General features: G+C 39.7%; 1 protein-coding gene across 1 annotated transcript in view; it reads right to left on the bottom strand.

The window, feature by feature from the left end:
* The window catches only part of LOC110149830 (GON-4-like protein), a 43,554-nt gene that overhangs the window by 17,176 nt on the left and 11,485 nt on the right, over positions 1 to 14,893 (bottom strand). Inside the window, 9 exon segments of the mRNA XM_070467126.1 lie at positions 130 to 222; positions 224 to 281; positions 1,288 to 1,432; positions 3,100 to 3,271; positions 4,307 to 4,343; positions 4,345 to 4,391; positions 5,024 to 5,222; positions 9,478 to 9,581; positions 10,190 to 10,277. Coding sequence (XP_070323227.1) covers positions 130 to 222; positions 224 to 281; positions 1,288 to 1,432; positions 3,100 to 3,271; positions 4,307 to 4,343; positions 4,345 to 4,391; positions 5,024 to 5,222; positions 9,478 to 9,581; positions 10,190 to 10,277 — 943 coding nt within the window.

Consider the following 14,893-nt stretch of genomic DNA (forward strand, 5'->3'; position numbering starts at 1 on the left):
GAAAAGAGGGCTAGTGTGCAGTTAGGAGGGACTAGCGTTAGATAAAAGGCTATTCACTGAATCTGAGAAAAAGATAAGAATGGCTGCACTCAGCCAAGGTGCCTGGCGGAGCGTGCAGGGAGCACTTACTTTAAGGATGTTGTCAGGAGTTCTGTTCATTGTGAGGTTCTTGATTCTCACTGTCAGCTCGTGGGCAGTCTTGCAAGTGAGAAGGTACTTGCCTGATCAGAGGCTTGGGAAAATGGGTCCCTTCAAAGTGCTTCAGGCCTAAAGCCAACAAACTGAGAAATGGGCAGTAACACTCAATCTCACTTGACAATCCATCCTGCTGAAAAGCCTCCCAAACAAACTTCACATTCTCCAACCCACATTTTTCACAGCTAATTCTTGTACAAGTTAATGGAAACTCAATAGAAAATTTCAGATATTCACTGAATGCTAAGAAGTACTATGTAAGTAAGACTCAGTGAGGTGTTCCCATCAAGTGATAAGAGGCAAAACCAGGCATAAATTGCTAATAAATGTCACAACATGATGTGTTTTATAGCAATCATAAAAACAAAGTTTGAGGGAAGGAGAATGGCTCTAATAAAACAAATATAAAATGAATATTGGGCACCATGTTAAACATATTAAATCCACACCAACAGTACCTCAATTAGTTACCTGTATACATATTGGCTGATGGCAAACCTTTATCAAATAATCTCACTCTTGAGAATTTACCCAAAGAGATAAACTCAAAGAGTTTCAAAAGTTCTATGCACAAAGATCCTTGGTGAAGCCTCACTTAGAACAGCCAAACAACAGAAGTAGGGAAAAAAGGCAAATAAAAGGACTATGATAGGGCCATTAATACTGCCTGGAAGGACAATATACAGAGACCAAAAAAAAAGACAATGCTACACTATGGCACATAAAAAAACAATTTCAAGAAATTAAGCTGAAAAAAGCAAAACGAAATTAAACTCAAATTGCCAATAATTATGTATGAAATATAAAAAGAAAAAATCATTGTCTTTGGGCTGGTGAGGATAATGGATACAAATGTTTTTTCCTTAAAATTTTCCTCCAACAGTATTATGAGATTAGTTTTTATGATAAACAAAACACAAATTAAAACATAAAATGTTTCCAAAATGTATACCTAATCCCTAAAAAGAGCACTACTGGAACAGGAACATACTATAGAACTATGTCCATCTACATGGCTTTTCTTTGTCTTTTGTGTCCATTTCTTATTACACAAATCTTCTGATTTTCTTCTCTGCTACACTAAGTCCTTACCTGTCCTCTGCCTTGGTGAAGAAATTCTTATCCTGGGGATTCTTGGCCTTCAGAGAACACACTGGAAGTAGCTCTGGATACATGAAAACCTTGCTTGTGGCTAGGATCCAAGCCACTTGCTTTGGCAAATAGGGCAATCTATAGGCTGTAAGAAGAAAATTCATTGTAAATGAAATTCCAGAACAAAAGAGGGCTTCACAAAAGCTTCTGAATGCATTTTGGCATTTAGAGAGAGCTGACCCTAAATAACGTGTGTATCCACCCACATACCCCTCTCCCAAAAGCTTGCACAATCATTCTCAGCCTAACATGTACCTAAAAGGAGTCCCATTTAACATTATTAAAAGTTGATTGTCTTTTTCTTTCCTGTGTGGAACACTTAACACACTAAATAACATAAACACTTATAAAGTACCAAGTAACACCTAGCAGATACTCTATGGTCAAAAAATTTTTACCTCCTTCCCCTTTTAAATCCTTGAAAGGTAAGTGAACTTCAACAATGTTTTCTTTCTTCCAGGATAAGACTCCAACTTCTTTAATCTCCCTCACAACTCTGGTATTCCAAGTTTCACTTATTCTTACTTAACTTTCATTAAGTTCTCCCAGATTCTTCCTGAGGTTGGGACAAAAAAATCAGAAAGAGAATGAGACAATTCAGTCTCATTCGTTTCTGTCTTGCTGTCTAAGCCTCCCAATTCCAGGCACTTCTGCCTTTTCAGAGATGAGCACCTCTATAGTCATATTTTTCCTTTTGTAAATGTAATCTTTATATCCCCAGAAGAAAAACACAGGTCACTCTATATGTAAGTTATAACCACATGCGTACTCTGTTGTGTCCAACTCTTTGCAACCCTATCAACTGTACTCCATCAGGCTCCTCTGTCCATGTGACTCTCCAGGCAAGAATACTTGAAGTGGGTTCCCATTTCCTTCTATAGGGGATCTTCCTGAGTCAGGGATCGAACCCATGTCTCCTGCGTCTCTTGCATTGGCAGGTGGATTCTTTTACCACAGAGTCACCCAGGAAGCCCAAGTCATAACTGTAGTCTGGTGTTAAGTTTTCATTACCAACATATAACTAATAAAGTAGTTTGAGATCAGTGTCTATGACATAATACACTTACATTCGATTAAATTATAAAAGTGGGAGTTAAAATGAAGACCAAAGTCTGAATCCAGAGCAAACCACAATTAATGTGTTAAACCAGGAAGAAATGAGAAGTAAATATTTGATTTAAGGGAACGGCAAATATTTTAGCAAAAAAAAAACTAAACCAATGAAAGTAGAAACCAAACCTGAAGATGTCTTTAAACTATTGAACATGGCAATGCACAACATTTTTACTTTGTTCCTAACTCCCAAATCAAAGTTTCACTCAAAATGGAGACACCACTATAATCATTATGGGAAATAAAATGATGTTAATGAAAAACACAGTAAAAACCTAAATATAACCTGACTTTACCACTTGACTTCCATCTTTATCTGATATTGGTGGTCTTGACCTAATTCCTAATACTTACCCTCATATCTATTTAAGTCGAATTATTAGCAATGAGTCCCACATCTCTACCTCCCACATCCCTGTCCTGTTCACTGACTCCATCCTCTACTTAAACCCCAGTATTATTACCTAGTTCTAGAACTTAGGTAATGAACACACAGGGAGGATAAAAGAGAGAAGAAAGAAATTACAAATACCCGTCTCTTCCAACCCTAGGAAATTATCCCTAGGAAATGATCTGTGGGGTAAGACGAACACCTTGCACTGCAAATAAGAACTTAAAGTGGACCCGTCTGTTCCCTACCAGTCTTCGTGACAGTTTTACGAGGACTTGAGTCAACGCTGACTTGTGTGCTGAAGTCTTCAATGAGCTGCATAGCTCCCATCAGGTTACAGGGTTGGAACAAGGTCTGAAACTTGGGGTTGAACTGATGATGGAGGGCAATGGAGCTTTGAGCAAAGGTTCCCAGCTCTTTCTGGGAAAACAGGACACAAAGGAGATGTGAGTTCCAGACAATTAATACCAGTAGCCCTTAGCCTCTGAGAGAAAAACTGTCCTTCCTACAGTAGGATAAAATTGGTTAAAATCATCATAACATCTTTCATAATTAACGTTTTTCCATTAAGAGAGCTCTTCTACTAAATCTTCAGATATTTGAGGATCTCTGATACACTAATTTATTCCTGTTTTATTCTAAGTCTGAGTGTTCCTCAGCATTTTGGATGTATGTTCTAGTTCCCCAGATGGAATTAAAATTCTCAAGAGTGAGAGCCATTACTTAAAAAATTAATAATTTTTTTATTTGTTTCTCTGAATAACACTCAGAATAAAGTATTGCTCGTGATCCTCTGAACACAATAAGAGAGAAACATACTCCATTGACTATCCAAGGAAGATCTGATTATGAGTCAACTCAGACTCCAGAGACTTACCCAACAGGCAAAGAATATCCTTATTACTGCCCCAAAGTTCAGATTTTAAAATGTGAATTTTTTGCCCATTCCGTGCTGCTCATGGGATCTTATTTAGCTCCCCAATAAGGGAATGAAGCTGGGCCCTGACAGTGAAAGCGAGGAATCTGACACTACTGGACCACCAGGGAATTCCCAAAATTTTGAAATTAAAAGCCCTTCCTCCAAAATATTTCAAAATGCCACAAGTAAAATTAATTTTATACATAAAACAATGATATCAAGCTTAATAAATAATGAATTCAATAAAAAGAAGAGAAGTACCGAAAGCTTAAGATGGGTGGAACTACAGGTAGGAAGAGCACCCAATAAAAAGGTAAGAGGAATTGTCTTTAGAAAATTGAATACGCACTCTGTCCTTTCCTAGGGAGCAGTAACTTATGTTTTCTCAGCAAGCATAGGAAGCCATACAAATATTTAACAAAGCTTGCAGGAGAGAAGAATTAATATAGCTCATGATGACTTGGTATCTGTGAGAAATGACTTCCTAACTAATTGAATACACAATTCTTCAGATTTATGAGTATCTGAAACCTTACAAGAAATATCCTGGTGGTACTGGCCTCCGAACTAAGACGGGTTGGAACTGGCAAGAAGGTGAATTTGCATCAAGAGCTGAACATGCTGGGAAGGGAAAGAAAATAATACAGTGTGACATGTTATGATGTTGTCATCTCAGAAACCCAGAAGACCAATGTCAGTGACTTTATCAAACACATTTCACTTTCTAGGGAGACTATGGGAACAATAAAGTTATTTCAGTATGAATTTTTTTCTCAGATATGCTCTACTTCAGCAAAATGACAGAATCAAAGGAAGTTTAACCTCAAAGCAGAGGAACTGAGATTAGAAAGAACAAAAACTACTCTGGGGTAAGACTGTTCAATTCAGAAGGGATTACTAAAGATTCTTTGAAATCTTACAGCATTCTTTTTCATTTATTTTTTAGGCTATGCTGTGCAGCATGCGGGATCTTAGTTCCGAACCAGGGATAGAATTTGTGCCCCCTGAATTGGACGCTTTGAGTCTTAACCACTAAACCACCAGGAAAGTCCTTTTACATGCATTCTGACCTGAGCCATAAAGACATGAACATGGTGGCCTTTCAAGGTCCTGACTGACATGAAGATGCTCTGGTCCTGTGGTTTCAATGGTTACCGAGACACCTATTTCTGACTTTCACAAGCTGCTAATTTTTGGCTTCATCTCAAAAGATGAAGATGATCCAATATTAACATTACCAAGAAGAGTCTTACATGCTGCATCTGCTGCTGGAGCCTCTTCCTCTGTGCTGGGTCTAGAATCAAAGTCTGATGAACCTTCTCCCTCTGGGGTTTAACCCTCTCTGTTTCCTGCTGCTGTCTGGCTGAAGATTTTTTTATCTTCAGCTGTTCAAGTAGCTCCTTCACGGTGCGATGTTGCTCATTTAGTAAGTTGGCCAGTGGTTCCTCAAACCTATCCCCCACAGGGAGATGACTGGATTTGAATATTTCCATGGGTCCAAAACACATCTAGTTCCTTCCTACCATTGGCTAAGCCAGTCTGAGCAACTTCCATCTACTGCTAATCCTCAAGTCTCACTTTAGCCAAAAGGCAAACTCCTAGCCTACCCAAATCTTCTCCCAAAATAGATTCACATAAGATGGTTCTGAATCATCCCCTTGCCATTCTCCTACAATCAGTACTCAAAGTAATATACTAATGAAGGTGAAATTAAACTAAAATCTAAACATAGGGTAATATCTGGATAACAAAGCAACCAAGGAGCTAATGGGAACCCATGATTTTCGCATCCCACTGACAGTTCCATTAATCTGGGACTTATTCTTAATGGTGATACAGAATCTTCCCAAAGCACAACCTCTGTTCTCTAAGCTAAGTGCTACTCCCACCCCAGGTCCAGTTTCTCCTGTTCTCCACCTCCTAGTCATTCAGTCTGCGCTGACTTCCTTTCGTAAAAACTCAAAGACCTTCTAGCATGGAGTAGAAAGGGCATAAACTAAAACACAGGGTGCTTACATGCATGCTAAGTCACTTCAGTCCTGTCTCTTTGCAACCCAACAGATTGTAGCCCACAGGGCTCCTCTATCCATCGGATTTCTCAGGCAAGAATACTGGAGTGGGTTGCCATTTCCTAACTCCAGGGGATCTTCCTGAAACATGGATTGAACCCACGTTTCTTGCGTCTCCTGCATTGGCTGGCGGGTTCTCTACCACTAGTGCCACCTGGGAAGCCTTAGTTTAGATGAATAGTGAGAGACTGGTTCAAGTATGACCCTACTCACCTCCATGAAAATATCTTAGCCCTCGAAATTCCTCCTCCACACTTTCTATCGCTACCCTCCCAGCCCCACTTTGTAAGAGACAGATAGAGACTGTCAGGGGCTGAAGTAAGAATCCAAATGCTAGTTCTGAGGTAGACGCAGAAGAAAACACTCAAGTGATTAAGCAAAAGTCGCTACTCTATGAAATCAGCATACAAACTGCTCAAGCAGCTATGACTAGCAGGTTATCCTAATTCAATAAATCCTCTAGATTGCACAATAGTTAAATGATCATAACTTTGTTCCAACAGTCCCTGGGGATACACATTATGTTTCCTTTAACAGTATTTATTGCAAGTATGGGCAGGCCCAGGATGAAAATCTATAGACATAGGACTCTCCTCTGTACAATTTTACTGAGAACTGAAAACTCTTTTGAGTATCTGCATACCTAGCAGAGGAACAAGAACAGAAGCAGGAAAAAAGTATAATGCAAAAAGGGCTGTACCTGATTCTAAGAAGCATTATCTCGATGGACAGTTAACAAGGGGAGCACAGGTAACCTACTTTCCATGTGATATTTTACTTATAATCAAATAATAAGCTAGGTTTGTATTTCCAGCTGAAAGAAAAGCAGCAGCAGCCTAAGCAGAATACCAGAAGGTAACTGAACTGAATGAGAATTTTTTAAGTAGTTATGAAATTCTGAAATTTTAAAAATTGACACACAGAGGTGTGTAGTGGAAATGAAATAGGTCTATTGATCAAGTCCCATGATAACAGGTGCTCAGGTTCTATTCTGCTACACTAGAATTTTTTTCTATGAAACATGGTGTGAAGTAAGTGGGTCAAATACAAACTCTAAGGAACAGCATGGAAGTTCTTTAAAAAATAAAAACAGAGCTACCATATGACCCTGCAATCCCACTCCTGGGCACATATCCAGAGAAAAACATGGCCCCCAAAGATGCATGGACCGCAATGTTCACTGCAGCACTGTTTACCATGGCCAAGACATGGAAGCAACCTAAATGTCCACTGACAGAGGGATGGATAAAGAAGCTGTGGTCTGCTGCTGTCCTGGGTCATGGCTGACTCCTTGTGACCCCATGGACTGTAGCCCACCAGGCTCCTTTGTCCTTGGGGATTCTCCAGGCAAGAATACTGGAGTGGGTTGTCATGCCCTTCTTCAGGGGAAGATGAGGGGTATACACACACACACACATAAATACATATACATACATGTGTGTATATACACACATACATATGTATATACCTACATATATATGTACACACACACAGAGAGAATGGAATATTACTCAAAAGAATGAAACAAAGCCATTTGCTGTAACACAAATGGACCTAGAGTATCACACTGAGTGAAGTAAGTTAGACAGAGGAGAAATATCATGTGTTGCTGCTGCTGCTAAGTCAATTCAGTCGTGTCCAACTCTGTGCGACCCCATAGCCGGCAGCCCACTAGGCTCCCCCGTCCCTGGGACTCTCCAGGCAAGAACACTGGAGTGGGTTGCCATTTCCTTCTCCAATGCACAAAAGTGAAATGTGAAAGTAAAGTCGCTCAGTCATGTCCGACTCTTCACGACCCCATGGACTGCAGCCTACCAGGCTCCTCCGTCCATGGGATTTTCCAGGCAAGAGTACTGGAGTGGGGTGCCATTGCCTTCTCCAAAATATCATGTGACATGCCTTATATTTGGAATCTAAAAAGAAATGATACAAATGAACTTACTTACAAAATAGAGACTCACAGACTCTAAATAGGAACTCATGGTTGCTGGGGGGTAAGGGATAGTTAAGGAATTTGGGACGGTCATGTATACACTGCTAATGTAAAATGGATAACCAACAAAAACCTATTGTACAGCACATGGAACTCTGTTCAAAGTTATGTGCCAGCCTGGATGGGAGGGGACTTTGGGGGAGAATGGATACATGTATATGTATGGCTGAGTCCCTTCATTGTTTACCTGAAACTATCTCAACATTGTTAATCAGCTATACCACAATAGAAAATGTTTTTGTTGTTTAAAAAAAAAATCAATAAAAAAAAAAATTGGAAAAAAAACTCTAAGAAACCTTGAAAATGTTCTCAAAAAAAGAAAAATGGTAAATACGTGATGTGACAGAAGTATTCATTAACTTCATGGGTGAAATCCTTTTGTAATATATAATGTATATCAAATCATCACGCTGTGGACTTTCAATGTTTTAGAACCTTATCTATCAATTAAAACTCAACAAAGTTGGGGGGAAAAAAGGAACTCTTGAGATTTCTGTTGTGGTTATATTATGGTATTTATTATAATGGAATATGACTGAATATTCATTGGAAGGACTGATGCTGAAGCTGAAACTCCAATACTTTGGCCACCTAATGCAAGAAACTGACTCAGTGGGAAAGACCCTGATGCTGGGAAAGACTGAAGGCAGGAGGAGAAGGGGACGACAGAGGATGAGATGGCTGGATGGCATCACCGACTTGATGGACATGAGTTTGAGCAAACTCCGGGAGCTGGTGAAGGACAGGGAAACCTGGCATGTTGCAGTCCATGGGGTCACAAAGAGTCAGACATGACTGAGTGACTGAACTGACTGAACTGATGACTGATACTTCTGACTTTTACGCATTGGTTAGTATACCTAGCCTTTTTCACTAAATTGCACGTTACCTGAAGGTCTAGCTCTCAGGTGGATCCTAAGCTCTCTAGTTAGGTAATGCTGTCAAGGGAAAGCACAGGACTAATTAAAGGCTATGAGTCCTGGAGTTTTGCTTTGTTCTACCCACGGCACAAACCATGCCCTGACATCTAGCCAGTACCTAATGATGGTATGCTGCTACTGAAAGTGGGTAACAACAAAGTACGGATGAACTCTGCAGACTCAACACAAATATGGGGGGGGAATTAAAGCCTCTACTTTCCAGATGGGACAACAAAAGGGCTAATTCATGTGAAAAGGGCAGTACACACTTTTGAGACTCCAGGGCATTACTGCAGGTGCTTCATGGTTTGTTCAATTAATGCCCTGGAGACTAACAAAGGTTCATTAACTTTTACTAGATGTTAACAGCAAACAGAAGAACAAAAGGGACATAGTGGATATTAAATTTTGGGGTAGCTTCTGTGGCTGGCCACGCAGAGTCCTACACACCTCTCCAGCACCACTCACCTGGAGAAGCTGCTGTGGATGCCAGCTACTGCTTTTTCTCCCTTCCCAAATAGATACAGCTTGGTCTAGAGCTGCACTGCCCCATAAGAAGGAGAATTATTCACTTCACACCCAACAGCCCCATGGAGCTCAGTGTCCTTATATCAGTAACAGCAGGTAGTCAGGGATGGGAAATTATTAACCAAAACTTCTCAAAACTCCCTCTCAGACATACACTTTTCCTCTACTCCAGGTCTCAAGGTCTTTGTTTAGCCTACCGTAAGGTTTGAGGGGTGTTAAAGTTAGGCCGAGGCTCAGCCACACGTTCCTCCTCTTCTGGGCCGTCATCTTCCATGTTGGAGAATCCCATCTCATCTTGAAACTGAGGGCAAAGGAAAAGAAGGATTTTCTTGGGAAATGGGCATGTAAAAGTCACTCCAACATCAAAAAAAATTTTAAAAAGTCACTCCAACAGTGACAGGGGAAAATGAAGACTGGTTTACAGGACTTTAATAATGCTGGCACACAGAAAGAGCTAGCATTGGATCCTTTCTCACTTCTGGGCTCAACCAGTCCAGCAAATGGCATAATTTTCATGCCAGAATAAAATTTTCTCACTTGGTCAACTTGTAATGGTAAAGACAGAGCATGGATAACTCAAAATGATCAGAGTATCTTTCAAGAGAGAAATTTATGAAAAAAGAAACTAAAATTAGTTTGCAATCTTTAAGGATGTACCATGTGACAGTTGAAGAGGCTCTGTAAAAGCTCATAAGGAAAACTTAACTAAGATATGGATATTCAAAGTTCACCAGTTACCAAAATTCTCCTGTCACTATATTCTCTCCTGGGTGGACTGACAGGGGAATGGCTTGGTCAGACATGGTCAGACCACTGTTCTGGAGAGAGAGGCCCTGAGACCAAAGGACAGAGCTTGCTGGAGAATCCACCTTTTGTGTCCAGAGTTCTCATTCAAAGATCACTACTCACAGTTTCAAACGACTCTTCCATCAGTTCATTCATGTCCTTTTCTGCAAAAAAGCCAAATAGTATGTTGTTGGCACACACTTGTTTCATTCTGCAATAGAGGGAATTCCAGGAAAACAAAGAGAGTTATTTTTAGCAAGGCTTTTGACAAAATCCTCAAATGTATTAATATCCATGATTCGCTCATTCATTTAAAAACATTTATTGAACAACAACTATATGCCTTAATCCCTGTTCTAGATGCTCAGATATATGACAGAAACTCTCATGAATGAAGCTTAGATTCTAGTGGGAAAACAAACAAAAACATAAGGTAGGCAATTTTTTAAAATTTATTTATTATTTGTGGTCACCCTGGTCTTTGTTGCTGTGTGCGGACTTCCTCTAGTTGCGGAGAACAGGGGGTGCTCTCTAGTTTGTGGTGGCATGGGCTTCTCACTGCAGTGGCTTCCCCTGTTGCAGAGCACAGGCTTGAGGGAACTGGCTCAGCAGTTGCGGTGCATGAGCTTAGTTGGCCCAATGCATGTGGACTCTTCCCGCACCAGGGACTGAACCCATGTGCCCTGTATTGCTAAGTGGATTCTCGACCACTGGACCACCAGGGAAGACCTACATGACTTTATGAGATAAATTCATAGTCTGCTGGCCTATCCTACTGAATGGAGTCAAGAAGTCTCCAGTAATGTGTCAAAGGACTCTATCTTTGGACCAGCAATGCTATTAACAACCGAAAACACCCAGAAAACACACTTTTCAAATTTGTAAATGATACAAAGCTGGAAGGAATCACCAAACCAACCAATGACAGATTCGAAATTCTAGGTTTTCTCAAATTAACTGGATGAAATGGAACAGGGATAAACAAGTCATCCATTTAGGATTTTCAAAAATCAGTTTATTAAGTGCACAAAAAGGTAACATGGCTTAAAAACAATTAATCTGAAAAAGGTCTCAATTTTTTTGGTTGGCCTTCAGATCAATTCTAGAGGACTGTGATCATTTCTATAAAAGCCCTTCTTAAGAGGGCATTAAAAAGCTAAAATCCAAATGTTTATGAGGATGTGAATCAACTGGAACTCTTAAAAAGAATATAAAAGACCTTTGGAAAAAGGCAATTTCTCAGAATATACAGCTACTGTATGACCAGTGATTCCTCCCCTAGAGAGCTGACCAAAGGAAATGAAACATTTGTTCACAAAACCAACAAGAGAACATCATATACACAATGGAATATTACTCAGCCATAAAAAGGAACACATTTGAGTCAGTTCTAATGAGGTGGATGAACCTAGAGCCTATCATACAGAGTGAAGTAAGTCAGAAAGAGAAAGTTAAATATAGTATACTAATGCATATATATGGAATCTAGAAAGATGGTACTGATGAATTTATTTGCAAGGGAGCAATGAAGAAACAGACATAGAGAACAGACTTATAGACAAGGGGAGAGGGGAGGAGAGGGTGAGATGTATGAAGAGAGTAACAGGGAAACTTACATCACCACACATAAAATTGATAACCAAGGGAGTTTGCTGTATGTCTCAGGGATCTCAAACAGGGGCTCTGTATCAACCTAGAGGGGTGGGATGGGGAGGGAGGTGGGAGGAGGTTCAAGAGAGAGGGGACAAATGTACAGCTGTGGCTGATTCATGTTGATGTCAGACAGAAAACAAGGTTCTGTAAAGCAATTATCCTTCAATTAAAAAATAAATTAAAAAAAACAAGAGCGTTCAGAGCTATCTTTATTCAAGAGAGCCAGAAATTAGAAAGAATTAGGTGTCCATCAACAACTGGGGATTGATGAAAAATAAACAAATTGGTATATTTCTACACTGGAATCCAACTCAGCAATAAAAAGGAAGAAATTAAATAATACAAGCAATACACATGATTCTCAGAAACATGCTAAGTGAAAGAAGCCTTACACAACACAACACATACTACATGATTCCATTTACATGAAGTTTTAAAACAGGCAAACACCTAATCTGTGATAGAAAAAAACAGAACTCTGGTTGCACCTGAGAGAATGGTCAGGGAACTGATCTTGAGGGGCCAGTAGGTACTTTAGGGATGATAAATATCTATCTTGTTAGGGGTTTCACTCATCAAACCTCACTGAATAGTACACTTAAGATTTCTATACAGGGAGAGAGGGAGGTGGGAGGGGGGACCGGGATGGGGAATACATGTAAATCCATGGCTAATTCATTTCAATGTATGACAAAAACCACTGCAATGTTGTAAAGTAATTAGCCTCCAACTAATAAAAATAAATGGAAAAAAAAAGATTTCTATACAATAATGTGTATAAACATACCTAAAAAGACAAAGTGTAAACAAATATTCAGTTTTAATTCACGATGCATGTGGGCTAAGTCACTTCAGTTGTGTCTTATTCTTTGCAAACTGATGGATTGTGGCCTGCCAGGTTTCTCTTTCCATGGGATTCTCCAGGCAAGAATAATGGAATGGGTTGCCATTCCCTTCTCCAGGGGATCTTCCCGAAGGATTGAACCTGTGGTATCTTACGTCTCTTGCATGAGCAGGTGGGTTCTTTACACGAGCACCACCTGGGAAGCCCCTAATTCATGATATGCATGATGAAATGTTTAGATATCTACAACTCACTATGAAATACTTAAAAAAAAGATTAGGAGATGGATAGAGAAATAAATGAAGAGCTGCATAATTAATATATGAAAAGTTAACTATAGAAACTAGGTGGTGAGAATATGGGTGTCCACTGTACAATTCTTTCAACTTTTCCATATGTTTGAAAAGTTTCATGATAAAATGTAATGAGGGAGAAATTTTCTTAAAAACAAAGGCTAGAATCCAGAAGAAGGTTAACTTGGAGGTTGAAGTGTGGAAAGTCTGAAATGTACAGAACTAAAGAAACTTGGTATGTTTAGCACAGTAAAGAAAAAAATGTAGGAAAAGAAACATACTAGGCATATTTGGGGGTAAATTACATTCTTAGCAACAATGGACAAAAAGAGAAATATAAAAGATAGACTCAAGTTCAATAAGGAAAACCTTAACTGAGGAGGTGTTTGAGAGTAGGACACACTATCTGCAGAACTGATGAACTCCCTGTCACCTGTTCCCCAAACAGATTCAAAGGCCACATCAGAAAGGCCATGAAAATTCTTATGTGGGAGGAAAACATATGTAACCACAGGAAGCTTGCCAAACTCTGTGATTGCATACTATAGTAAAAAGTGATCTCTTGCAGTTCTTGAGTATTCTTCATCAAGTTTAGCACAATACCACAGACCTTGAATAATAATCATGGGACCCATACAAAGTGCCACTAGTGATGCTGGGAAGTGCTCCCAAGAAGCACAGTCATGACATTACACGAGAACACTGAATTGCTTGATAGGTACCAGAGACTGCAGTCTGCAGCTGTGATTTCCTACCATCTCAAGATAAACGAAGCCAGTTTAAGGACCTTTGTAAAAAAGAAAAGGAAATTCATGAAGTCACAGCTGAAGCTATGCAAGCAGGTGCAAAAACCTAGTGCTTTTTGCAAAATACTTTTTTATCAAGTAGGAAAGGAAAAGGGCAAATATAAGGAAGAAACAATTGAGAAGATGCAGAAATAAAGTCATCTTGTCTACAGTTTTCATTAAAAACTGTTAAAATGAAAAAAAAAAGAGAATGCAATTTTTAAGTGGGTGGAGGATTGCTATAAGAAAGACATACCTATCTGACACGATTTGAGAAACAGCAAAGTCATTATACAATTTAAAGCAAAAGGAAGGTGAAGAACATAAGGCTAGAGAATTTAATGCCAACAAAGGATGGTTTGATAATTTTAGAAAGAGGTTTGGCTTAAAAACTGTCAAGATAACAGGAGAAGCAGCCTCTGCTAATGCAGAGGCAGCAGACAAGTTCCCAGATGGCATTAAGAAAATCAGTGAGGAGAAGGAGTATCTGCCTGATCGGTTTTTAGTGCAGATGAAAATGCCCTAATCTGGAGGAGGGGGAAAAAAAGCCACAAAGGACATTAGTTAGTAAGAGAGAGAAGCAAGCACCAGGATTTAAGGCAGGGAGGGAGAGACTAAGTCCACTGTTCTATGAAAATGCACTCAGGTTTACGACCAGGACTGCTCTTCTCTATTAAGTTGCTCGCCCCAGAGCCTTGAAGGGAAAAGATAAAACAGAAGCTACCAGTCTTTGGATATTAAAAAAAAAAGAAGGCCCTTTCTCGGAATTGGTTCCATCAATGCTTTGTCCCTGAAGTCAGGAAATACCTTATTTTTTAAGCTTCTTTTCATATCAGACAGTGCCCCTGGCAACCCAGAAGCCCATGAATTCAACACTGAAGGCATCTAGTGGTCTACTTGCCTCCGAACCTGTCTCCAATTCAGCCTTTAGATCAGGGGTCACGAGGACCTTAAAGGCGCACTGCACATGATATTCTATGGAAAGGACTATCACCCATACACAAGTGCCTCTATGGAGAGAACATCACGTAAGTCTGGAGGAAGGATTACACTATGGAAGCTGTCAACGCTGTTAGGGAAAAAACCAAGAAAGCCATCAAACCTGCAACAACAAATCCCCACTGGAGAAAACCGCGTTCAGAAGCCATGCATGAATTCACAGGATTTACGACAGACCCAATCAAGGAGATCATGAAACAGATTGTGAATATGGCCCCAAAAAGATGGGGGTAAAGAGATTCAAGTTTTGGAC

Source organism: Odocoileus virginianus, chromosome 5 (assembly GCF_023699985.2).
Source record: "Odocoileus virginianus isolate 20LAN1187 ecotype Illinois chromosome 5, Ovbor_1.2, whole genome shotgun sequence".
Taxonomy (NCBI): Eukaryota; Metazoa; Chordata; class Mammalia; order Artiodactyla; family Cervidae; genus Odocoileus; species Odocoileus virginianus.